The sequence below is a fragment of the Opisthocomus hoazin genome, chromosome 19 (assembly GCF_030867145.1).
Source record: "Opisthocomus hoazin isolate bOpiHoa1 chromosome 19, bOpiHoa1.hap1, whole genome shotgun sequence".
Classification (NCBI taxonomy): domain Eukaryota; kingdom Metazoa; phylum Chordata; class Aves; order Opisthocomiformes; family Opisthocomidae; genus Opisthocomus; species Opisthocomus hoazin.
Window position 1 is genome coordinate 15,777,520 of NC_134432.1, and position 26,598 is coordinate 15,804,117.

At 36.6% G+C, this 26,598-nt stretch overlaps 2 protein-coding genes across 4 annotated transcripts in view; one reads left to right on the top strand and one right to left on the bottom strand.

Moving 5' to 3' along the window:
- C5 (complement C5) overlaps positions 1–22,286 on the bottom strand; it is a 28,720-nt gene extending 6,434 nt beyond the window's left edge. The window contains exons 1-31 of one of the 3 annotated variants that reach the window (XM_009940828.2): positions 22,166–22,286; positions 20,971–21,163; positions 19,879–20,041; positions 19,198–19,268; positions 18,490–18,581; positions 16,378–16,460; positions 15,793–15,883; positions 15,370–15,475; positions 14,498–14,624; positions 14,036–14,151; positions 13,613–13,813; positions 12,807–13,010; positions 12,119–12,328; positions 11,771–11,920; positions 10,732–10,861; positions 10,363–10,428; positions 9,574–9,774; positions 8,805–8,895; positions 8,301–8,377; positions 7,521–7,660; positions 6,640–6,861; positions 5,998–6,058; positions 5,296–5,385; positions 4,819–5,031; positions 4,598–4,673; positions 3,561–3,720; positions 2,997–3,092; positions 2,528–2,699; positions 1,453–1,658; positions 562–714; positions 142–204 (exon numbers count right to left, since the gene is read on the bottom strand). In XM_009940828.2, coding sequence (XP_009939130.1) covers positions 142–204; positions 562–714; positions 1,453–1,658; positions 2,528–2,699; positions 2,997–3,092; positions 3,561–3,720; positions 4,598–4,673; positions 4,819–5,031; positions 5,296–5,385; positions 5,998–6,058; positions 6,640–6,861; positions 7,521–7,660; positions 8,301–8,377; positions 8,805–8,895; positions 9,574–9,774; positions 10,363–10,428; positions 10,732–10,861; positions 11,771–11,920; positions 12,119–12,328; positions 12,807–13,010; positions 13,613–13,813; positions 14,036–14,151; positions 14,498–14,624; positions 15,370–15,475; positions 15,793–15,883; positions 16,378–16,460; positions 18,490–18,581; positions 19,198–19,268; positions 19,879–20,041; positions 20,971–21,163; positions 22,166–22,230 — 4,089 coding nt within the window. In that variant the 5' untranslated portion in view covers positions 22,231–22,286. Of the gene's footprint in view, positions 1–141; positions 205–561; positions 715–1,452; positions 1,659–2,527; positions 2,700–2,996; positions 3,093–3,560; positions 3,721–4,597; positions 4,674–4,818; positions 5,032–5,295; positions 5,386–5,997; positions 6,059–6,639; positions 6,862–7,520; positions 7,661–8,300; positions 8,378–8,804; positions 8,896–9,573; positions 9,775–10,362; positions 10,432–10,731; positions 10,862–11,770; positions 11,921–12,118; positions 12,329–12,806; positions 13,011–13,612; positions 13,814–14,035; positions 14,152–14,497; positions 14,625–15,369; positions 15,476–15,792; positions 15,884–16,377; positions 16,461–18,489; positions 18,582–19,197; positions 19,269–19,878; positions 20,042–20,970; positions 21,164–22,165 lie in introns of all 3 variants that reach the window. The other 2 variants (XM_075439511.1, XM_075439512.1) reach the window with 2 other exon arrangements.
- A 1,620-nt stretch (positions 22,287–23,906) lies between these two features.
- Positions 23,907–26,598, top strand: part of CNTRL (centriolin) — a 57,910-nt gene continuing 55,218 nt past the window's right edge. Inside the window, exons 1-3 of the mRNA XM_075439296.1 lie at positions 23,907–24,306; positions 25,628–25,849; positions 26,251–26,384. Coding sequence (XP_075295411.1) covers positions 25,672–25,849; positions 26,251–26,384 — 312 coding nt within the window. The 5' untranslated portion in view covers positions 23,907–24,306; positions 25,628–25,671. The remainder of the gene's footprint in view (positions 24,307–25,627; positions 25,850–26,250; positions 26,385–26,598) is intronic.

A 26,598-nucleotide genomic window follows, 5' to 3' on the forward strand; every position in this document is an offset into this window, starting at 1 on the left:
TAGCCTTAACGACATCCATCACTTCAGTCTGAAGGTAAGGGCAACAAATGGAATAGTTTATGAGAAATTTCAGGGGTTATTTTCAACGTTGACAGTAACAAACCAGAGATTCCATTTAAAAAAAAATGGTTGCGTGCTTACATTTACTGTAGCTATGCCAGTGCTGCTTCCAGTGCTTACATATATGTCATCATCCACAGGTACCTAAAGGATTAATGTTAAACAAAAAGTTGTAAGTTAATAATAAAGATAGCACTATTAACAACAATTCAGGTTAGACGGTCTGCTTGTCTTGTCTACTTTCTAAGTACATATTAAAGCCTGATGCTACACGCAGATTCTACAAAAAAACCCTTCATCAGAACAAGCAGATATACTAAATTTAAATGAATATTCAAATACATTAAACTGAGCAGATAAGCAAAGTCCTTAAACATTTGATATACCAAATTACTATCTGTTTATTAAAAGAAAAAGCTACTTTAATGATTTGAACTTTGAAATTGCTACTATTTAACAAGTTGCTAAGAATTCTGTTCAAAAGCAATACTATTCACTTACTGTCACAGTTCTTCCCACGAAATTATCTTCTGTCAGTTTAAATAGATGAAGGTCTCCATAGTTTTTGTATGCTACCTTAACATTCATGTCCAAATTCAGCCGTTTGACAAGAAGGGAATATTCAGTCAAGGCCTCAAGGGCATTAATTGTGTCCTGCCAGAAATTTAAAGAAGTGAAAATGTATTAACAAAGTAATTGATTTTCGGCCACTTAAACACGATCACAAATAATGGTAAGCATTACCAGCTAAACAGCTTAGCAGTGTCTCGGCAGTACGCTTAACGCAGTGGTAACACATCTAACACTATGCTCATACACATATTTGTGCAATTTAAAGAAATGCATGCAAGTACTAAAAAGGCAGCAAGGAAACAGCAACAAACATACACAGCACTCCTCAGTTTCTTCATAGATTATTAATAATTAAAAAAAGGGAGGCTGCAGGAATTGGAATATTTTATACAGTATGACTAGTTGATAGTGTATTAGAAAACTGGCAACCTTCACTTGACTTTTAGTATATTTATCCATATTAACAGTTTTTGTCATGCAAAAATGCATACTTTCTTACACTGCGTTCCATTTTCATGTCATGAAATGAATTACTCTGTTTTACAAAGAACTTGGGAAAACAGTTTTCCTCCTATGACTTTTTGCCTTCAGCAAATCTGAATCTAGTGGAATCAGCTTGCAAATTTCTATTTATAACAGACTTCATGAAAAGAAGTCGTATTTCACAGAGACAAAGAATATCATGGCAACAGAGTCACTTGATACTAATCCCGTACATAGGACATCGACACTGTCAGTGTCGTCTTCTAATGATATTACCCTCTTCAGACGTCTCAGATTTTGGTACTTGAAGAATGAGCAAAATATTTAAAAGCTCACCTGAGTTGAATAAAATCCTCCACCATATCTTTGCTCTTCAGACAACCATTTGATGATTGGATTAGCATAGTTTTGGTCCCCCCTTAGCAAAGTAGTAAGCAAGGCATATGCTGTAGTTTCAACCATTTGTGCAGTAACAGAGCTGGGAGTGTGTTGGTCTAGTGCTTTGAAAGTATCTTTCCAAAAACGATAAATGGGAGGGTCACCTACAAAAGTGTAAGAGGAAGGTTTCAGATTGAAACACAGCAACAGCTCTCTCCAGACTACACAAGGTGAAGTATTACCTATGCAGGTCAAGGAGAAAAGGAGAAACTCACTCTGCATTTAACAGGAGATGAAGATATACTTCTCTTACACTAGTAAGTCTGATGTTTATAGGAGAAATTGATGATGAACAGACCTGATGCAAAACATCTGATGCATATCCGACCACTGCTGGTCCTGAACAGCGATAGAGTGGCCAAACAAACAGAATACAGATTTTAATTTTTTTGTTGTTTAAAGCCACTTTCAGCAGACAGGACAAAGCTTTTCTATTCCAGTAGAATTCGTTACTTGGCAGAGACCAGTCTGAGTCCCCTGCCTGTGACAAAATACACTAAGAAGCAACAGTGTTCACAAGAGACTACAAAGTCCCGCATCAATCGGTGAGAAATTAAGAAGAAAATCCAACAAAACAAAAGAGGGCAGTGGCAGATACTGTGAAAAAATCCACTCTGAACCAAGGAAGACAGTGGATACATCATAAGGATGAGCCGGCAGACAAAAGTAAACCACTACGGACACCTGCATAAAAGGGAAGCCTACAGCTAGAACAAACGTGACACAATGGGGAATGATAGATGCCTAGCTGACTTCCATACTCCTAATGACCTTGTATTGTTGAAAAGCTGAAAGCAAAATTTAGCAAAAACACTAGGCCACACAGGACTAAAAATTCACTTATGCCAAAGCAAGCATCACTGAAATTCATTCTCCCAAGTAGTGCCATCACATTAGAGAATCTAAAAATACTAAAAGAACTGCCTACCTGAGAGGCAGCTACAATACAAACTCTGAGAGAATTTAATAATACCTATGACAGATGCTTCCTTCTTCAGTGCAGAGAACGCCGATCGTGTGGAGTGGTGGTCTAAATCCACAAGCGCTAAAGCATACGAAGCTATCGCCATAGTAAATGGGCTTTGAGCAGACTGCACATTTTTCATCAAATAATCTCCTGCTTTATTTTTAGCATCATGGATTTTCTGAAAAGATGAACAGGCTACAGCTTACATCTATTAGACTTATTTTTAAAGAAATGCATCTATCAAGACAATATAGGTATATGTAGTATGTTCTACAATACATCTTACAATGAAGTGATCCAGAATTTCATTATTGTTCTGTAACTGATTTTGAAAGACAAATCTAACAAAAACAAATAAATAGTAATCTTTGACATTGAAAAAAGCCTCTTAATTTCTTTGAACAAATGTTAAGGAAAATGGAAGAAATCAGAATCCCAGAACATGACTGCTGGCAGAATTAAAAATATTATTTACCTGAGTAGGACATATTTTAATTGACTTTTCAATTCCAATAACAGAAAATGCTGTGAGATACAAAGATTTTTCTTTAGCTTCTCTAGGTAATGTACCCTAAAAAAATCAAATACGTAAGTATAATTAAACAGAAACAACAGTTAATTTAAGTAAACAGAACTTTTTACAATTTAGGTGAGGAAACAAATAGAAATTCATGCAAGAAATATCACTTTGGTTTAGCATGAAAATATGTTGAGTCTTTTGAAAGTAATAGCTTATTTGTAAAAAAGAAACAAAATCATATAAAGTTATTGGCAAGTCAGGACTATTACACTTTAAAATCAACCTACCTTTTTTTTTCTAAATATTAAGAAGTGGCAAGCAGCCACTTTTACTGGGAAAAAGAAAAGTTTGCAAGATTGTGCTGTTCTTTAATTTAGAAAAATGCAAATTTAGCACAATTATTTTGAATAGGCGTTCTGGTGAAATGCAGCTTAAAATATCTCGCATTCCTAAAACACAGTACCTCCTGTTGACTTTAGCTTTTACTGTATATGCACAGAAAATATTTGGTTTTCATACCTTTAGTTTCACTGGCTGGTAATTTGAAAATTCACTGAATGACCCATCTGGCATTTGACAATTATCAATGAACCACAAAAGTGAATTACAAACAGAAATTTCATCAAGATCTATATATTGATTAACTTGTCCAAGAATCCTTAAAGCAAAAGCTGTCAACCTGCCAAGGAAATCAGACAGATCGTATTTGTTTTGATTAGCAGATACTACCACACTGCTAGAGACTAGACACAAATCTGTGCTATTTATGATTTAGGTAGGCTATACACTCCCACAGTTCAAAGAAATATTGCAGATGAATCTTCAATTTAACTTCACAAATGGGCAAAAATTACTCCATTTTAAACTAGGATCAAATTCCACATTTCAGGATATGAACTCACTACAGCCCCCAAAGATTATTTTTTCTTATGCACAGAATTTAAAGATGCTTTTGAAGCATCTTATTCCTTCCTTCTATAAGCCAACTGTATTTACTATTGTGAAAGGCGAGACAGTGACTATGTATTTTACCAAATTTGCAACTGCAGATTCTGTTTTCCATAAAAAGTACTACCCCTCCTGTCTGATAGCCTTCAAATATCATATTTGTGTGAACAAAACATATGACTATCGTGCCCTTGCTCACGTCCCTTTACTTAGCTTTCCTTCTTCAAAGTTCAGGTGTAACCTTTGCCTGAGCTTATGATTCTGCAGGGAACCAAGGTCTACACAGTCCTTTTGTAGAATCCCAAGCCCAAAGAGGCTTCAGAAGTGAGGAAAGTCCTACAGATTATCTCAGTTATGCCTGCTCCTAACCATTGGCCCAACTTGGTTGTAATGGTGTGAACTATGGGCACAAAAACAAGATGAACAACGCAAGTGAAAATATCAAAAGACATTATTCAAAGTTGTAAGCACCTTTTAAATCCACCATCAAGCTCACCTCTCATGCTCGCTGGAAAGTATCACCCTTTAAAAATTTGTTATAATATGAAAGCAAAGGAGGCAGACAAGCCTTTTCCATCCATTCTCATCAAAAGAGCTTTTTAACTCACCATGTGCTAGCTTGCCCATTCTTCCACATGCTATAGGAGAAGTCAGAATTTCTGAATGACAAGATGCTCACAATTCCTAAGGCATATATTAGACAAAAAATTAGGTATGAAAAGAGATTTGACAGTAAATTTGTATTTGCTCACTCAGATATATTGTCTTTCTCATTCAGCAAAGTTTATGCACCTCTACAACTGAAGCAAGAGAAGCTATATTTTTCTACCTTCTTTCATCTTCCTCCTCATTTGAGTTCTTGAAGTCAAGGTTTCAGGACCCAGCAAATGCCAGTTATTTGACTCTTCCAAGTAGCGAAACACATAAAATACTGGGACAATACTCATAAACTCTGCCTCCGCACTGCCCTTTGGCAGATCAGTAAGAATACTAAGACCACTAGGACTGACGACTGTGGCAATCACTTCACCCATAAGATGCCCTGTGGAACGAAAAAAACAGAAATTATTTAAATGAGAGATCATAAAAATGAATCCAAGGGTTGAATCTGGCTGACACTTATAAGCAATCACTATACATGAATTACTTAAAATTCTACACAAAAAGGTGATATGCAAAGCCTTTTCTCAAAAGAAGGAGAACCTAGGAATAAATTCAGGCAAACAAAGGAAAAAGAAATAGGAGAAAAAGAACATATACATGGAAAGCACTTATGCAGTAGACTAAAAGTTTCAACTCAATTTACCTTTTACACTGACATTTCTATCAATTTTTGTTTTAGGGACCAGATTTAGTGGGATTTTGTATCGAAATTCTTGTCGTCTCTTGATTGAACCTGTAATTGAAAATGTATGCATATGTATCATACTGCACAATCTAAATCAATAGATTATTCAGATATAATAGCCAGATTTAAAGGTCACAACTATCTGAGAAATCAGCAATAAAAATAACTACGGTAACATGAAAACTAGAAAAAAGCCCAAATGCACATGCAAACGATATAAAACTTTGAAAAAGAACAGTTGCAAAAATTCTTTTTTTTTTTTTTTGCCTTTTTTGTTAAGAAAAAAAATCTTATCTGGACCTAAACATTGTAGTTTCAGATTCATCTCTGGTTTAATAAGAACATATTCTATTTTCATTCACAAAATACCCGCTAACTGGTTTTCAAGCACACTGAGAAAAGCTTAGTATTATATCATAGTAAAAGATACATAAAAAGGTTTCTTTAAGAAACTAATCCAAGTATTTTTTTTAAAGACTAGCTATTGTGAGATGGATTTGTTAGTCAATGATAGAACAGGAAATCCTTGGAAGGGACTTATGAGGAATATTTCAGCGAGGAGAAATGTCAGGTTTTCCACATTACAGAAAACTTGATCATCATGAATCAAGAATATGAAAAAATAAACAAAATAAAGACATATATGATCAATTCCCTTACCATAAACACCTTGTGGATCCAAAGTGAAACCTGCATGAAGCTCTCTCTTAATGCCCTCTGGCTGAAATCATTAAGAGGAAAGAAGCAGAAAATGAAAACACTTCTCCTTAATCAAATATATTTTCTGAAACAACAGCTTAAAACCATAGTATTTTTGACGTCTACACCCTTCTCTGTAGTTGAGTTTTACTTAACTGTTCTACAGCTATTCTACATACATTTAAGCTAGTGATCTGTCTCCCAAAATTGAGAAAATTTAACAAAAGATTTAAATAAAAGCTTAGAAAGCACAAAATTGCAAAAAAAGTCTTTCAATGAAGCATGCTTAAGGAGGTGAAAATACGAACCAAGTAACTTAGAATACAGTATTCTCCTTGCTTACTAAGTGATTATCTATCTATCCATCTAATCTTTCTGACAATTCTTATAGGCAAGGTTTAAAAATGTGCACACTCAAATACTGTCATGCATTTTTCCACTGCATACACCTCAGTGAATTCAATGATACCATGTGGTACTCTGAATTCTGATAAAGTTAAAATAAAGCTATATTTGTATGTTGATTTAATATAATAATATTTCTTGGGACTGAATCAATCTGAAATTAAAAAACACTACAAACATTTTGATTTTTTTCCTTACCATCACGCGTAACGTTTTCACTACAGTTTCACTGTTCCTGGCTGTCAGCAATGTAAAGTTGACAGTGTGAAGACCTAATTCCAAAGGAAGTATTCTGAATGTAACTGGTGATGAAGAACCGCCATCTAAATTCTTGAAATTACAACCACGTATCCTCGATCCAGTAGTAGCAGAATCTCCAAAAGAACAGATTCCGTTTCCAGCTGCTATTTTAACACAGAACTGAAACGTTGAAAGATTTTTAAATGTTTCACCTCCATGACAGGCACAACATCAGAAAAATATTCAAGCCACCAAAACAGTATAATAAGCATTCTGTTACTGTAGTACTACTTTTCTGTTTACACTGAGCAAGTGTTACTAACTTTGGAAATACTATTACTTGCACAAGAGGCACACTAACAAATGCTCATTAAGGACCCACTGTACTACGCTTCATACACATACCTGCTTCATACACATAGCTTTGCATACGACACTCAAATTTTTCAGTAATAATTTTGCACTTCTGTTTGAAGGTATTGCCTTAAAAATACTCCTTTTATATTAAATCCCTAGACAATGTAATCTGTGAGCTCTGGAACAGGTTATTCAAAAAGTGCTGTCACTTTCTGACACACCCCCCCCCGTTTGCCCAAACAACTGGAACAGACAAAGTTGGTAGGCAAGACCATGACTACATCGTAATTCATGGAATGGCTGGAAATTAAACAACGATTGGATTTCACTGTTACACAGTTATGCCAAGAACACATAACACTAGCTGAAGGACTGGAGAAATCTGATCCAAAGATCTGTTTATATGGGATACTCGCAGGGGAAATGCTTTTTTAGTTTATTACATTAATCTTTGCGTAGAACCCACAAAGTCCACAAATTACCTTAATTGCAGAAGCTTTATGGTTATAAACTGAACCTTTTAACTCAATTTGTTCTCCTCGCACCACAGAATAAGGAACATAAATGCTCAGGAAGATATCTTTTACAACTTGCACTTCCAATGGCGCAGCAACACATATACCTAAGAAAATTGAAAACATAAAAGCAGACTATCTTATCCACTCTTCTGATAAGCAAGTTTGAAAAAGTCTTCACTTACTTGCCACCTGTACTGATGACTTAGCATTTTTCAAAATGTACTCTGAAATTGGCCAAGCTTTTTTAAAAGTGACCAGGCTCTTGCTTGCTGTTCCAGGCTGCTGTCTTCTGCTCTTCACACATACTTGCTGACATATCAGTCCTCTGGGCTTCTCGTCCTTCCTCCCAAAGTGAGAAACAAATCTTCTGTTTGGACTACCATATCTATTGGAAAATTTGTTTCTTCCTCTCCTCAAGTCCCTGAGCTACTGATAGCAGGACACTGTAAAGCTGTGCCAGGGAAGAGTCACTCACTATTTGTTCTTATACTCTCCTCAGCCATTTATTATGGGCCACCGTCAAACACAAGATAGGCTTTGTTTTCCCAGCCACTTACATTCAGAACAAGAAATGCAGTAATTTCCTTTCCCTAAAATATATTTTTATGCTTTCTTTTCCTGTTTATCAACCAGAAAATGAACATTTTAGACCTATGTGCCAACTGCAATGAGAGGTTCCACAAAATCCAAACAGAAAAGCTCCCTAATTCTTTAGCTACAATCTAATTCTATTGCAGTACCTACCTTTATCAGAAATACCAACACCTTGTAATTCCCAGGTAGTCAGCGAATCAGGCAAGGTGATAGACAGTGTCTTTGACCTGTGTTTAGAAGCATTTATACATTATCAATAGCCATCTGTTAAACACCAACAGCTAACCAACACAAAGACAGTACATGTCCAGAGCAACCCATGTATCTAAGAGAGACTTCGGTAAGACAAGATATGAGAGCACATTTAGAAAACAGGACTTCTGGATTTTCGTTTGAATAAACTTGGTTGCAGCTGACTTCACAGAAGCTGGTGTTTAGCAAGGTCGAAAGTGAAAGGAAAAGAGACAGGGCACCAGACAGCATATCCTGCATGGAACAAAACATGGCAGGAGTAGTTTGTTTGTACACGACTGCTTTTTAGCACACATTTCAGGTACAACTATGCCTACCCAGCTTACCTCAGTTTTAGCATTTACTTTCTAGAAAACTGATGACTAAGTCAAATGTTGGTAACTGATTTGAGAAAAGTAATACCTTGGAGAAACTTGGTGAACTTCCCATAACCAGCTTTCCGGGAAGTAGCTACGAACTTCTGCCTCATCCAGTTCCAAGATAGCCTCAAAATCTGAAGAACAAAAATAAAGCAAGTAAAAACCCCAACCAAACCACCTGCCAATGGCCTTCCACCAAAGGCTTCAAAATCAGTATCAGTATCCTTCCAAACTGATCCAAAATCAGTATCCTTCTCTTTTCTGATACTGTATCCTGCTTACTTGCCTCAGGTTAGTCCCGATCCAAGAAAAAAGGTACCTGAACACTCTCAATCAAAAGTCTGTGTTAATCCCATCTATTGACACATGTGAACACCTGTCGGATATCCAGACAGATTAACTTGTTAATAAGCAATTATAGGGAGAGGAGACAAGAAATGTGATGCTCCCACTAATCTTTCCTGAGATGTTACCCACTGGCTGTTTTGGGCCTGCGCAAAGGATTCACATTTAGCATTCAAGTTTAGCATTGCCTTCACAGGCAATGATGCTCTCTTATCGCAGTTCTGTTTGTTCTAAACATGGGTGATTAGAATACAGCTCTTAGCAGAGCAAAGAACTGCTCTCCTACCGCTCTTTAGGGACATACAACCAAGGTCTTTGGAGACTGGTAAAATTCTTTCTGGAATAACCCTGACAGGTAATAGGGAGGAGTTAACAGATTAACAAAGCTATCACCTCCATATTTACCTGTATTCTGCTAGAAGAGTTTCACCACATGTCTACGCAAGAGTTAAAGCTCTCGTACTTACGCATTCTCGCCAATATTAGAAGCTTATTAGGCTCTTCCTCCCGCAGTCTGTTTGCAAATTCACAGCAATCTCTGAAGGCAGAAACACACTTTTCACTACGCCGAATTCGCTGAGCTCTGTCGTGGCAAGTCTCAGTGACTGGATATGCTTTTACTCCAGCCATGCAGCATTTTCGAATTTCTGGATGTACGTATTTGGATGCTGAAATAATAATATAATTCCCGTCCTTCAGATTAAGTTTTTATTTCCAAATGCATCTTAACTCATTATACTGAATGTAGTTTTAAGATCTGCAGAATTTCAGTGAAGGTATAGATTTGAGGATGAACATAAACTTGTTATCTTTCGAAAGCTAGTGACAAACACTTAATCATTACTATTCTGAATGAAAAATGTAAATTAGGTAAGAAGAGTTGTATTACATTTTAAGATTTAACAGTCAAAGGTTCTTCTGACAGGCTTGTTGCCTGGCAGGTGGTCACTGGAAAAGACTGCCATATGGTAGCATTGGGAGTTTTCAGGCTATGTCTCTTTAGAAAAAGAAAAGATCTTAAACATATGCTGTATTTTCAATGTGTACTTTAATCTTGCTGACTTCAAATTCAGCATACAGCTAAGAGGCTTTATAAATGGGGTCCTCTCTAAAGTCATCTTCCATATTTGTCAGTTCTCCACTACCTTACGTTAATAACAAAAATTAAAGGTAGCAAGCAAACACCCAGATTCCTGATTTCTAATGGATGTGATTTCTTTTTCATAATTCTATACTTTAAAAGATATTGTAAACACCTTCTTTGAGTATCCGCTCCTCGAAGTCAGATCGTTTCGTTCTTAAAACTTCATTGCAAGTTTCACCTGCTTAAAAAATACAGAAGTACAAAAGACACGATCTTTTATGTAACAGATAGTTCACTTAAGAATAATTCCATAAAATTACATTCCAAATTTGGGAGACTTTTTCTGTTTACTATTTTAATTACATAAAAGCATTTTTATTTCAATTACACTAACTGATCCACAAGCCATAATGTTTTCCTCTCTCAAAAATCATTAGTATATGCATTCCCTATTAATTTCCAACATAATAGCTGAGATGCACAACAAAATATTTCAGAAAATCAGATCCACAATTTCATGCTTCAAACAAAGGAATAATACCTCCTTCATTTGAATCATCAGCATTTGCATTAGTTAAAAATGTAAGCCCAGCCATTCGGAATACATCAACGTTGTTCTGTCCTCCTCCAGCACCACACCCAAGGTCACTCTTTTCCACATGTAGCATTATCTGAGGAAAAAACACATCAGCAGCTAACTAAAATGTGGAATATATCATATGATGAATGAGAGAGTTAGACTTGCAGACAGGCCACTTTAGTCTGGAAGATGTCCTCACAACACACTGAAGAATACCATTTAGCGATATGTGAGCTAATTCAAGCACGAGCACCAGCACAGCCACTTTCTTGTAGCCCACATCAGAGTTAGAGAGTCATGCAGACAAATCAAGGTGGGACGCTTCACTAAGGTGTTTGTAACAGTTCTGACTCAGACTAGCTTGTTTAAAACCAATTCAATAGTGGTATAAAACATATTCAAATGATTTAAGTTTGGTACAAAAGCATTCTCCTGTTCTTCTCCTATGCATTTTATAGCTGACTGTTCTGAAGTATTAAAATACCACCACATTTTATCGTAGGAATGCAATTCTTTCAGTGACAGATGATATGTAGGTTTTACTGACATACACACATATCTAAAATTCTACAAGGACTGAAAACCTCTATTACCCACTGAACATAACAGCATCTGGCATACTATTCTACCAGTATGCCGTAAAAATGTAACTTGAAAACATTATAGGAAGAACTACAAAGGAGAATGTAGTCCCCATGCCTCTTTGATTGAGGAGCTCTCAAACAGTGCACCTAATTTTTGGCCAAGTCTGAAGGGTTCTGATGAGACAGTTCAGATCTGCCTTTAAAACCACAATTTACTTTTACTGGAAATCAAATTATTGTAAAAAAATTCTTTTTATAACTTTGAACTGTCAGATTTAAACCACTGATTTTTATTCTGGATTGAATTGCTCTTCTGCCTATTTTCAGGCTTACTGAATGCATAACACATACCAGTTATCTGAATATGAACATGAAACAAATAGCAACCTGCTCTACTTTTGTGGCTACTACTTAACTTTTTCCATTGCTTTCTTTCCTCTTCCTGTGACTCCATATACTGCCTTGTCAATAGATGACAAAGCAACAAATGAATTGAATTGTGTTTTTATGTTAAGCGATACAACTTCTGCTGGATTCAGTATCTCTTTGCTTGATTGCAGCTTAATCTACAAATTGAAAACAAATACTGGTAATTTTGAGAGGACATTGTTCCAAAATAAATGCATCTGAAGGCAGACAGCTTAGTAAATCCAGGAAGTGTTACAGAACTTGGGTAATTCCAAGTTAAAATCTGACCATAAAATGAATGCACATCCACAAATTTTAGCACATCCACAAATTTTAGCACCTATTCTACTACTCACATCAAGACTATTCCCACATTTCTGTTCCACATTCAGCCAAACTGAATCAGCTACTAACTCAGCAGTTTCTTCTCCCATGACTATGTAGTAAACAATAAGACGTGCTGAAGGAACCATTTCTTGGGTTATCTGAAAAGTTAGATGTTCATATTCCAAATCCTTAATTCTCTTCTGAGTTCCAAAGCTTACTATCTTCCCTTTTGATGTGATCTGTAATAGAAAAGTGACGGAGAATTTAAAAAGTCGAATTTTACATTTAATATGTTTCTTACATGCAGTAATTACTTGCATTTAGATATAATCCAAGACACACAAAAATGCGTTTGGGACCAGTGGGTCTAGTTCAAGGAATGCAGCTCTTTCCCTCATCCGCTAAAAAGAAGTGCTGTCTGCGCATCTTTCTCTTCCTCTCTATTTCAACTCCTGAAATAGCTCTTGAGACTAGCACTACTTAATCCCAGTCTATGTCAGATGAGAATTCAAAACAATGGAGATTTAATATATAATTTAAACATGAAACTGTTAACAATTTTTTACTGTAAGACTGACAGATTGTATCTGGCAGGAGCAGCTGTATGAGCTACATGTATTCTATGCTGAGGAGAGTTCTTAATTGTTGAGGTTTTTCATCTAGGACCATATATTAAATCACAATTCAGTATTTTATGTGGAAACATTTGTTACTTACCAAATAGTTGTAGTGATGTATTTTATGAACATACCGACTACGTGGGTATACATTAATATTTATGAAATCCCCTACTTCCACTATTTTGTGGTTTGAAGCCCAGTCGATATATAGATAACTCTGACTTAATGATGAATAAGCTTTTGCTTCATAGGTTTTACTTGCTTGGTTTTCATCTGAAAGATGTGGATCTGCAGTTCTTACCTGAAAAGACAATAAAACATCAAAAAAATTTTTTAGTAAAGGAGGAAACAAAAATTGTGTCTTGACCGCTGAATAGTTTAAGTACAAAATTATACTTAAGAAAACAAAAAATTACAATATTAAAAGCATTCTGTAACAAATTATTCAGAGCCATTAATAAAATAAAAGTCAACTCAAGACTTTCATGTTTTCTTTAATAAGAAGTTCTATAAATATCAGGTCAAATATAAAATGGTAGTGTATAAGCATGTACATAAATAAATAAAGCATAAAAAGTTAATGATATGCCTCCCTACACAGTGAGGGAAGCATTCCGAGAGACTTGTTTTCACACAATTCATTTAGATTTTTATTTAATAATTATTATTAAATAAATGTGACAACTTTCGATATTTTGTTTCAGAACAATCTAATATAGAATTTAATAAAGGCAGTAATGTTTCATTATCGTATTTACTTTTCAGAACTGATTATTTGCAACAGTCTCTAAGTTTATAAACTAGTAACTTTTCAGTGTAAAATCTTCCCATCAGTGTTGTACATTCACAACAGTACGGAATTAAACCATTAAAGAGATAAATCAATGGAACGATTTAACTCACTTGAAACTCCAATATTTTGCTATCAGATGGGATATTAACAACAAACAAAGCAGTTCCATCACTCATGCTTGTTTTTCTTTGTCCAGATTCCGAACCCTCTGATATCAACTCAGTCACATCCATTTGCTCACTAGATGATTTTGCAGTGACGGTTAAAGGGATATTTCCAACAAAGTGACCTACTGTATCTTTCACCTGCACCTGTTCATCAGAATAGATAACATTTCTTCTATGAATGGTGGCATTTTTCGAGGAGAAAACTTTCAAGCTGCTAAGCTTCTACAATACCAAGTGAAAAAAATATAAACTGATGATGGCAATTAAAAGTGTGTTAAGATCTATCGTAATATATATACAAAAAAATAAGGCTTCTGCATTACGGGTTTTATGTTATGTGCAACAACACTGCTTATGTTAACTAACCTTAATGAAGAATGGAAGTCCAGGCTTCACAAAGAGAGGAGTAGCAATCAAACTCAATTTGTAAGGAGATACAGCAAATCTGACTCCAGCAAATTCTGCTTCACCACTGAGGCCACCTAACAAAACATTATGCCCCTTTTAATAATCACATCCTAGGGCCTATGTTTTCTCCACTTGCCTTCAAAGGGTAGCACAACCTGACTGTTACAGGAAAGTCCTTGCATCTAAAGAGTCAAGTCCTAACACTGTTGTGAAAACCAATAGAAAAAAAATAAAAAAAGAAAGTTTAATCCCTAAACATTTTTACAGTGACAGACTGTCCTACCTTGTAAGTTTTTGGAAGAAGGCTTTCAGAATACTAAAGGAAGTCTGACACTAGGAAAGTTAACTATATAATTTTGTTTTCTAGTTCTGTTTACATTTGCAGATATGTTTAAAAAAATCAATTAAAAAGCAACTTGCCTGTAGACTCCAACACTGATGCCACAATATATAAATATGATCCATCCAATTCTTCTAGACTTTGAAACCCTATAAAACTGGCTGCTTTCTTACTGTTAAAATTGATCTCAGCAACTCCATTTTCAATCTGGAAATGAAATAATAAATCATTACTTAACAGTCAATAATTTAGAAATAATATATAGATACACTATACACAAATTCTAACTTCAGCATGTTTCTGTTCATTGTCTATTCTCAGAGGAAGTCAAAGGTGGAGATGTTTTAATGAAGAATTCTTTATTCCCTAAAATTACTGATAATTAATCAACCGATGGCCAATATTGTAAAGTCTGCACGCAGCCCCAACAAGAGGTACCAATAACACAGAGGTATCTTCACTAAATGAGGAAAGATAATGCCTTTTTTCATTTCTCAATAACCCAACCAAAAAGGCCAGACGAAATGAGGGAGAGATAATCGCTGGAGAACAGACTCCCCATAATAAATCAATGTAATTTGGATCTGTTTGTCTGTCATCATGATTTAGGACTAATACATCGATCCTGTATTTTATTTCATTTATTCTGTAATAGATAGCATAAAAAGTTATTTCATAGAAATTTCAATCACACAGTTTGCTCAAGTGAGTAACTGAACCAGAGTGAAATTACATTCTGCCTCAGATGCTGCCTCCGAGTTTCATTTTGAAGTGCATTTCTATGACCCCGATAATAGGATTACACAGGAAAAGTTGACACTGAATAGCTCTTGATGCAGACTAGGAGCTGGAACCCATTCTCATCAAATTTAATGGGAAAACTTCAGTGGAACTAGATCAGTTCTGAACTAAGCATATGAAATGTACACAGACTAGGCTTGCTTCTTCTTACCCTAGTTACATGCATTGCACGAGGCATCATTCTTTTTCCAGTTTCTTCAATTATCCCAAAACGAAGAAAAACATCAGCACTTGCAAGCTTTTTATTATAAAAATAGCTGAGAACAAAACAACAGTATAAATGCTTTTAAGATCACATTAATGGCTGCAACAAAGCATTTGTTTCTGAAGAAGAGTAATTTCCTAGGCAAGAGAGAAAACAAATATCTCTGTAGCTTTAAACACTTCTTTTGAAAAATAATTACTTTGTAAGAATTTTAAAAAGGGTCAGTTGTCTTGCAGAGCACGAAGGACTGTGATGATAGGGCTTCTTGAGGAAGTAAAACAAGAAACTTCCACACACGGCAGAATCATTCTTCATGTAAAAGAAGAGGAGATACACACATATTTAGAAATCAAAGCCAAATTTCCTTACCTAGCTTTCACAACAATCCTGAAGTTCTCAAATTTATCAGAACTAATAAAGTTACTTTCTGGCTCTATGATGATGGAAAAGCTTGGCATTGCTGAAAATTGAGTAGAAAAGAAAGCCACTTAGATGTGTTTTTATACATGAAGCCACAAGTACTCAGAAAGATGCCTCTGTATAGTCATCAAAGAATCATGTTGTTTTCGAGTGATTTGAATTACAGCATTATAGCCCCAAAATACAGCTGTCAGCTTGTCCACAGTGAAGCACGAGTTACAAAGCCCTAAGCTATCTGCAGTTGCCCTGGCTCCACATTTTGCACCAATGTAACTATGCCAAGATGGCCCAGTATAGAAAAGAATACCTCTATTTAGAGACACGTTGAATTAATACAGTCTTACACTGATGTGACTGATTAGCTTGAACCGGCATTGCCACTTGGCATTACACTGCGTCCCGTTGCTGTGTATAAGCAGGCCAACGTTACCTCAAGCATTTCTGTTTTCTTCCTCTGTGTTGCATACCTATCCTCTATAAAATTCACTGAAAAAGCATATAAAAATGAAGGTTCACAGTAGGGGCACACCTTACCATATTCCTTAACTTCAAATGTGGCAACAGCTGAGGTTACAAAATTCTTCTTATACTTGGCTTCGATCTTCCAAATTCCATATCTACGAAATGTCAACAATAAAACATTTTTTAAGATTAAAATTAATGTTAAAGACAAAAAGTAATTACTACTTAACAGTATTTCATGTTAATAATTAGAAAGAAAATTTCTGCACCAAGTTTTTGCTCATGTTCAATGCCTACTTTGAAAAGATTCTGCTTTGATATTTTAATAATTGTTTGAAACGTATTTTAAAGCATTGAAATACATTAGAAAAGACTATCCTATTATTTATAGTATGACTATCGTCAGAATTTTTTGTTTTATACTTACAAGCAGAGACACATTTTGAAGACTGCAAATGTAAACAGGGTCATTAAGATGTTATTTGCTACCTTCTTTCACTTGCCAATTATCATCCTGAGGTTAGACAAATGCCTGTCGGTGGCTACAAGTCTGTTTCAAAGCAGTCAGCCATAATTTGGATACTTTTTCTTTGTACTAGAATCACTCAAAACACATTTGCTTCATTTCAAATTGCTTTACTTAAGCCCACAGAAGTGCTGTGTGCACAGCATATCTAAATGCGTCTGTCTTCCTACCTTACTCTTCAAAGAAACTTGATCCAGTTTGCTTTAATTTACACACTACGCCCATTTCATCTTTGCCAGTTTTGTAACATAGCTAAATTTGCTCAATCTAAGTGAAAAATGCAGTCTTTTTCCCCAAAAATAAAAATATGGTTGGAAGGTATGACCAATTATCAATTCTTTGGTTAAATAAAGGCAAACTCAATAGACTTAGCCCATTTATAAGGTTATAAAGCACAGTAATAAGGAATTCAGAAATTCCACAAACAAGCAAGTAAGTTTGTTTTAAGGAAACATTTAGAGTTCAAGCAGGATCAATAAATGAGTAATAATTTGGCATATACATACTATAAAAAAAGATTAAGTGTGTTAGTGAACTTCTTCCATAGACAATCTAATTTGTAGTAACATGCAGTATCTTATACTTAAAATAAGAGGAGGTCCTCCCGCACATCATCATCTTAAATGATGTAAAATAAACCAACAAAGCTCTACTAACAAAACTTTGTACTATAGCCAAAAGCAAGTGGTTCACAGTGATTGGATCTATCAGAAAGGTCATCTGGAATGAAGACCATGTTAATCTACAAGCAATCAGATCTTAACTGAGAACAGATACACGTATCTACACCAAAAAACGTCTTTATAAGATATATTAGCCAAGAAAAGGCTCCAAAGGACTCATGCAGACTTCTACCAGGGTCCTTCTCTCTCCGAATACAGCACTGAGGCACAACTGCAACATCAGTTCCTACAATCTTTTGGCTGTATAGCACCGTGATAAAAATTATGCAAGTCTACTGTTAACGGATACTCATTTTCAAGAAGGATACAAAATTCATTTTTACTCAGACTGAAATTATTGCTAATTTCCTAATGAAAAGTAAATCAGTCAAAAATAATTTTTTCAAGCACCTGCTAGCATTCTTCTGCCAACTCTGTGTATGTTCAGCACCCTCTCAAGATTAAAAGGAGAACTGAAGAGGCATTTATTTTGTATGCTGCTCAAACTGTAAAAATGCTGATGATTTGTGCGACTATATGTATGAAATATGAATGTTTCCTCTCCTTGAAATCAATACATCTTTGACACCGTTTCTATCTCTGCTGTAGAAAGCTTTAGTTTTTACTAATCTTCCTTTTCAATTGAGCACAACAAACCTACCACTAACTGTTAACTCCAGTTTTATCACCAGTATTTTCACTCACTACATCTCCTCACTTTCATTACAGTGAGCATATTCCATCTATTTGAAAATGCAGAGAGTAAGCTTCCCACTTGCCTTCAAGAAGACAAATGTTAGTTTGGAAGTCAACTGAAAATGAGAATACTTGGTTGTAAGTTCTTTATATATACCATGGTTACACACTATGTGAAATGATAGAAATTGCCAAGTTTTAAGTCATGCATAAAGCAAAGACAAGCAAAAGACACTTCGACAGTCTTAAGAAAAGGCAGTATTATGTTCGTAATTCTCAAAAAGCATTAAATAAATCTACTTAGGATTAGGAGGAATCTTGAAGTCAGGAAAAGAAACTATTCCAGTAAAATCTTCTTCTTCTACAATATCCACTTTTACTCCTTCAGGATCCTTTAAATAACAGGAAAGAATCAGCAGTTACAGATCATTCTTATCCAAAGGAAAATCTTCATCCTGTGATTTCAGTGGGAGCCTGGCTGTAACATACTTTTCTGAGAGCTTTGCCCATTTCACAGCATGAAAATACAAACATTTTTAGAAAAAACTCAGACTGAAATTCTGATAAAACATTTTACTGTGGTTCCAACAACTAAAAGCTGTTACTACACAATGCTTAAAATTGCTAAAAATTTACTGTAATAATAATCCTATTGTTAAAGGCTAAAGAATACAGTAAATAGTGATTATTTTTATATCTTAAATGAAATAAACAACAGTAAGAAAACCATATATTATTAAAATTCCCTCAAAAACCCTTTCCCCAGATATCAAAGATAATTGGTATTTTTTCTTTTTTCCCATTCTGTAAAAACTTCAGATCTAGGACTTTAAAACCCCTATTCAACTGTGCAAAGTCATTTTTAGATCTTTTAAAAGATGTCTGGCTATCTGCAAACACATCTAACAGTTTTATCAAATATCGATTGCAATATTGATTTATCACCTAACTACATTTATTGGTTTTGTGATCTACAGAATGTTAATATTAAACTCAGCTACAACTTACCACAAATGTTAGGACAGTTTCTTGCCGAGCTGGCTGCAGTTCTTCATTCAGAGAGTAAACCCTCACTTTCACTGTAAGAATTATTACAATAAATCTCAAAGTCATAACATTACAGAGATATAAAAAACAAGCAAAGAAACACCTCCAAACCCCAATCGTTTATTCTTACTAATTTTTTAAGTTTTAGTAGTTATAGAATGCTCTAAAACTTTTGTCAGTATGGTGTCCAAACAGTATTTACTCATGCTAGCAACAAGAGACCGTGCACCACCACTCTTTCACATTGAATCCTCACAGTGCAATATCATTTTTTACCATCATAATCCTACCCTATCACTTTTGTAGGAAAAGAACTCAATCTACATGAAACCAATGATTCAGTCATCGTTTCTTCACAAATATTTGTAATATATTCGCAGGAAAATGTTTCACTCTTTCAGCCACAGGTAAGTCACTTAGAGTGTAGAGGGCAGGGACTGAGAGGATATTGGGAGAAGTGATTAATTTCTAGAGTATGATCAAATAGTTCAAAATATTATTCTGCTCATTAAAAAATTAAATAGCAGCCGATGGCAATACAACATGATCAAGAAATTAAATGACATTTAAATCCTAATTCCTTGGCAAAGTCAACAGACTTTAAAAATTAAATAAGAGCCAAGAGAAATAAACATTATTTACCTGACTGATCAGGAGTATAAATTGGTTTGTCTGTATTAATAAAAAGAAACCCATTCTCATAGGAAACAGGAATTTTTTTTAATCTTGTAAAATTTGGAGAAACAGCTTCCAAATACACATACTTGACTGAATTATCTGTTCTTGGTAAATCTGTTGGCTGAATCTGGTGGAGATGAAATAAAAATTTTTAAAGAATAGTAAAATATATTTCAAGTATTTTTTCCCTACAGTATTTTCTGTTAAGAAAAGTATCTGAATAGCAATTACTATCCTGTTCTTAATTATTATCAAATAAAAACATCAACACCCACAAGCATTTATTGTGGCTTATCTCATAGATGATGAAGTATTAAGCTACAAACATACAATTTGAAATTTTGCATTTTATTTATGTCCAGAACTGAAATAGCAAAGTGCAAAGCCCAGTTACGAGGTTACGAGAGCACAAATTATCAGACTTCCATTTATACACATGATGAATCCTGGCCGCACCAAAGTTGCTGTTGAGGTTGGTAGCTTGGTGAAACAGCTATTTTGGCTGAAAAGGAAAACTGGGTGAGAAGCATCTCCTGGGAGGCACCACCCCAATTAAAACCTTCTTGGTCATCAGCTTTCAGTAAAAATCTGTTCAGCTTCCTGCACTCTCTTCTTCAAGCAAATTAGTTAAATAAAGCTTTATGGTGAAATGTAGGCCTCTTTGGAACTTGTCACTGACAAACAAGACCAAGTCTTGAACCTCAGTTTAGTTACCATTTTGGCTCACTGTGAACACTCCATTGACATATCTTGTCCACATTCAACACTTCTTCATTCTCTCCCTGTTTGTTTTTTAAAGTTACGCAACGATGATGATCTTTCTAAAATAGTTTGATTATATGTTTAACACTGGTGTCACTCCTTTACACTAATTTGTCCAATGTAATTTCAATTTCAGACAAACTAAAATGAAATTAATTATGTGGCAAACTGAGAAATTGGGGTGCTAGGCTTCCCTTCCCAGTTTAAACAACTGAAAACTTACCATAATCTTTTTTAACACTTATAATTAAATTTGAGTATAAGAACAGTGCAAGAAAAGTCTGAATTCCTTACTCTTAAAGTTACAGCATCTTGGAATTTGTTGGCTGGAGTTAAAGAAATATGTCCAGAAGAGTAAATAGCAAGCTTATCTGGAAAGCTTCTTATGGCAATATTGACCGGAAATTCTTCTTCATAACCAAAAGCCTGAACTACGACTTTCTCAGATGCCCCAACTCGCAAAACCTTTGGTGCTGCAAGGACATACCTGTATGGAACATAAAACAATGAAAGGGAAATGGAACTACGTTTCTTTTGGATTTCTGACTTCTGTTTGTAACTCACTTATGTACACACCGTTAAAGCAAGTAAGACATTCAGGCCAAGTTATTCTAAGACACTATTTCAAAACAGCAGAGCCCCAGTCAGAATATTTTTTACAAAAACTGTAATGTAACACTACCGAATAACAGCTTAGGTAATGTTTATGGGTTTGATTTTGCAGACACACAAAAGCATGTCTACTAAAACACGCTATTTACATGGAAATAATTATTCCTTTTGCCAGATTAAACCCTGAAACACTAATCTTCCAAAGAGCACACCTCTGTAGTCTTCCCACCGGTAAAGTTCTTACTGGGGCAACTTACAGTAAAGGCCAATGTGAATAGGTTTTTTTGCAGGATTACTCTAATTTCTTCAGTGCTTTATAAACATCATTCCACAAAAGCACAAGCCGGGCCTTAGTACCTGACCACATAATGCATCTAAAATACATATGAAGGGCCATTGAACAAAACATTTGATATATGTGCACCTTCTTTCTCTGAAATGCCAAAAGCATTTAGGTTGGCTGCTTTCTATACACCATTGTTAAGATTTAAGAATCAAAAAAGCACTGCTAAGTACAATTGCAAATTACACATTAAAGAGATTTCATCAAACCAGTAGCAGTGTCTGACTCCAGGCACTTCAGAAAAGCTAATGAGCACTAGCTTTATCTCTTAACTTTTTTGCGTGTTTATCTTGTGGCACAGAAGGAGATGACTCTACCTCTTTCTTTGGCAGCAAACACAGTAATTCCAGAACCATTGGTCCTTCTTCCAGCATTACTCCCACACACACTACTGAGAATTTTGCTTGTGAAAACACATGAATTTGGATAGTGCCTTTTGTATTGGCTCTACTTAAATCTTACTATCTATTTACCTAAAATAGCAGATAACAATCGAGTAACATTTCCAGTAAACGCTATACATGCTTTACTTACGTTTTCTCTTGGCTAAAAGTTGTTCCAGAATATAGCAAAACAAAAAAACATATTAAAATAATCATAGTGTCTAAGGCAACAAACAGCAAAGCACAGACGCTAATGATTCTGGACTAAACTGTGTTTGGCTTCTGCTGTAGATGAACAGTAATACCACCAACACATTTCACTCATAGTTAATAATTAATTGCAGATCATGTTTTACTAAAATGTTACTGCCCCCTCCCAAGGAAGCCAGAACAGCTAAACTCCGGAATCTTTTCATATAGGATTTCAATTTTTGAGTATGTCCAGAGCAATACTACATCAGTCCTAACTTTCTCTCTGTTTGATAGCTACATTTAAAAAAACATGGTTTTCAGATGTAGCAAAAATTACCCCAACAAACAAAATACTAGAGTGTTTGTCCTTCAGAAAATAATTGTTTAAATCAAACTGATTTAAAATTTGCATCTGAAGAAAAAAAAGGGATTTGAATTATATCAAACCTAATGCGTTGACATGTTTAGACCAGAAGTTTCCATTCTTTTGTTTTGAAATAACTCTTCACTTGCAAATTTCTTTCAGTCATTTGTATTCCTTATTATGCCAACTTCGAGTACTTCCATTAGAAACTGAAACTGCAATATGAAAATATTAGGGCACAATACATCTACACGTGCTATTTTAAACAGCATTTGCAAAAAAAACCATTGGTGACAAAACCTTTGCAAGCCTGATATCTAAACATCAGGCCTCAACAAACAAGCTTAGGAAAAGTTCAACTAAAGTTGTGCAAGACTTCTGAAGTTTAAACAAATACTGTAGCCAGCCTTTACGGGAAAGATATTCACAAAACAATTTCTGATCAATAGAAAATTAAACCATGAGAAGGCCAACTTGGGCTTCTCAACAGATGTAATAAACTACAAGGAAAGCAACAATATATAAACTAAAATCTTACAAAATGTAAGGTGCTCAATATTGTTAAAAATAATGACCCAAATACCTATTACTAAATAGCAAACCATGAGACTCCATACAGCAAGTTTACATGGGTGGTATGTAAACAATAAGGAACAAATAGTAAAGAACACTGGAAAACACTTTAAAAGTCTAACAATATTCAGATATAAAGTGTTTTTTTAACTCAGAAATCAAGTTTTAAAAACTAATTATGTCCCTTTCTTACATCTTTTTCAGACATGGCCTACTGGTTTTTCAGCCCTACATTTCACACCTCGTTGTATGGATTCCAAGCCAACACTGCCCAAAACTGTTACAGGAAATTTAATAAAACAGCTCTGTGAAAACTGTGCTTTATTATTATCAGCCCTTGAATATATTCCCAGTGCCACAGAGAATGTCCCAGGGTAAAACCCACCAAAATACCATCTTACACTGACGCTAATATGCAATACATAGACAGAAATAAAGCATGGACCAAAAAAACCCCAACTATCACCAGAGCCGGCTTTCTTATGCTGCGACTTGTGCTTTAACTAGAACAAAACCTCTCAGAACGCACCCTCCGGCAGCTGAAGGCCGAGCACAACACCAGCAGCAACGGCCTCCTCCCCGAGCTCAGGTAAACCCGCCATTGGCCGAGGGAACCGGAGCCAAGGCAGCACGCGCGCCGTGGGCGCCACCAGCGGCGGGAAAGCCGCGCTGCAGGGGGGCGTGGCTTCGCGAGGGCGTGCCCCGCTCCTTCCCCAGGCCCATTGACCCGTCGCCGCCTAGCAACGAGACAAGATGGCGTCAGCTTGGTTCCTCACGCTGGGCTGTTAAAGGAGCCGCATCATCTCAGGCTCAGCGGCCGGTGGAGACGATGAACGGTCGGTAGAGGAAGGGAGGTGAGAGAAAGGTGCGTTCAGAGCCGGTACCTTCCCTCGGCATCGCCCAGAAGCCGCCCTACCTGCCACAGCCCCGGCGGCGGCGAGCGGGCAGCGGTGGAACAGCGTTACCATGTCAACGCAGACAATCAAAGGCGAGGCCTGAGGGGAACCGCCCTCGGCGGCAGCCGCGATTCCCATTCCGCGAGCATCGCCGGACGCCTCGCTGCGGGCTGGGGCCGCGGCGCTGTCCCGCAGCCCGGCACCGCGGAGGGGAGCTCTGCCCCGGGCTCAGCCGGCAGCCCTGCTGGGTGGTCGCCATCGCGTCAGGTACGGGCCGACTGCGGCGGGAGGGCGGGGAGGAGCCGGCGGCTCGGCTGCGGCTTTAACCGGGGAAGGAAAGAGGGAGGGAGGGAGGCAGGGAAGGAAGGAAGGAGCGAGCGAGCGAGCTGGGCGCACTCAGAGCCCCTTTGCTCCCTGTGGGGCCGGGGTACACCCAGGGCACACTTCAGCTCTCCCCCCTTCCCCGCCTGTTCTAACGTGAGGGTTTTGTCGTAGTTTTTATTGTAAAAGCACAATCTGCTCTCAAGAAACCGCATTAAAATGCCGAACTGCTCTCCTTAAAGCATGAGGTAACTTCCCAAAGTAGCTTCTCGCTAGCTCACCACCATCTCTCCCCCTCTCATGCCCCTTCCAGTCTCCTGGCCCAGAATGAGTCGTGCCTCCAAGTGTTGAAGAGCGGCTCCTTCTTTCTTTCTTTCTTTCTTTCTTTCTTTTTGAAGATTCAGGAAAAAAAACTCCAAACATTTTAATGAAGAAAATCTTCTCAAGACACGATGTAATCACTCATAGTTTAAAGTTCCCGTAAAAGCATATGTTTCTATCTTAAAGAATATCTTGGAATGTGCTTTTTGTTTACTGGCTCTAGATTTTAGCAAAAACCTGTTCCTGGAAGGTTACTGCAAGGACTTTCACGCACAGGACTCGTACATGACTGTTTCTATGCCTATCCCTAGGGAAATTTATTCCTCACTGGGAGAAGCTGCTGTTAACATTCTCTAGAATTTCCCAGGCAGTCACCAAATAACTTGTTTGCAGAAAGGAGAATACTGAAGGAATGCCAGTGCTGAACTGATTTAAATTTTTGTTTGTTTGTTTTTCTCTGTTGCCTTGTTTTGCTTATATTTGCTCTTCTAGCTGCAAAGTGGGTGATTTCTAGCTTTGGTAAAAACAACCGGGATCCTAGTCCTCTGTTTCTATCCTCTGTCAAGTATGTTAGTCTGAGTTGAGAGTATCTCCAGATCTGACAGACTTCATATAAACCATAAATTGCAGGACAGTTACCAAGATGAGGTGTGAAACAGAAAGCAGTTCAGCCAGCTCCTGGTAGTGTGCTGTAGAATGGTGCGAGTAAGCAGCACACCGTTCCTCCAAATATGTGTGAGCCCATGAAAACTGGAAGCTGTCGCCCATTGGCGAATTGGCTTAGATGTGGCTTCTCTGGCACCATAACTTTTCTGGAAATATTTTCTTACACTCAAAAGACAATTTTGTTGGTGTGCAAACCATGAAGATTTGGAGTTTTGTACAGAATGATGTTGATTTCTGTTCTTCCAGATATCAGCCATAAGATATTCTGTATTTTTGGCAGTGAAGAAGGGCTCCACGAGAAAAGCATTTTGTGGAAAGGCACAGATGTCAGCTTCTTGGACACCTGGTCCGATGTCTGCTGTCAGTTCAAGTACCAGACCACCATCTCCTCGTAGCCAAGAGACACCTCCGTCTGCTTGCAAAAGCACGGAGCGGAGGCACCAACAACTTGACATCACAGCAGAAAACGCAGAGGCTGCTTCGGAGTATAAGTTTCGTAAAGGTAATGTATAAATAACTGCTGGTGTAAAAGTACATACTAAAAGCATAAATAGCCAGTGTTCTGTGAACTCTGTGATAAAAGATGCATGGTCTGTTGGAAAGAACCCTGAAAAATTTGCTTTTGTCTCTTGGTACTCAAATGTGGAAAAAATAGTAATGAAAGGTACTTAGGATAACGAGAGTTTCAGTCCTTACACTCTGTGCGGGGGCCAAGACTAGCAAAGGGAGATGTATACTGTGCCTTTTTCAAAAGGCTGTATGTACTCACTCTGACATGTCATTTCCTGTAAATGCTTGTGGTGTGCTGTTTCTTCTCATCCCCTGTGGGGGGGAAGAAGGAAGACTAAGGTAAAAATCATCAGTTCTTTCACTACTGAAGGTAGTTTCTCTGTTTAATTTCAGATGAAAATGGTGTTAGTGCAGGAGTTGGGTACATTACTGAAGCTCTTATAAAAGGTCTGTCAAAACAGAAAAATTTGGCATGTATAAGCTCGCTGAATCTTTCTTCCCCAAAGGATGCGAACAAGAAATTTAAGGTAAGTTGTTGAAAATAACTGGTAATTAAACAAAGTTAAAATTAATTTTTATGTATCTTTTAGTAAAGCTCGATTTTTAAGTGGATGTTAAGAGCTATATTCTGATTATGTTAGCCTAGTTGTACAAGCAGCTTCAGTGGAGACCTGTGCAAAAGAAAAAATTTTGGATCGGTTAGAAGGAAGTTTAGAACACCATCCATTTGTGTAATTTTTT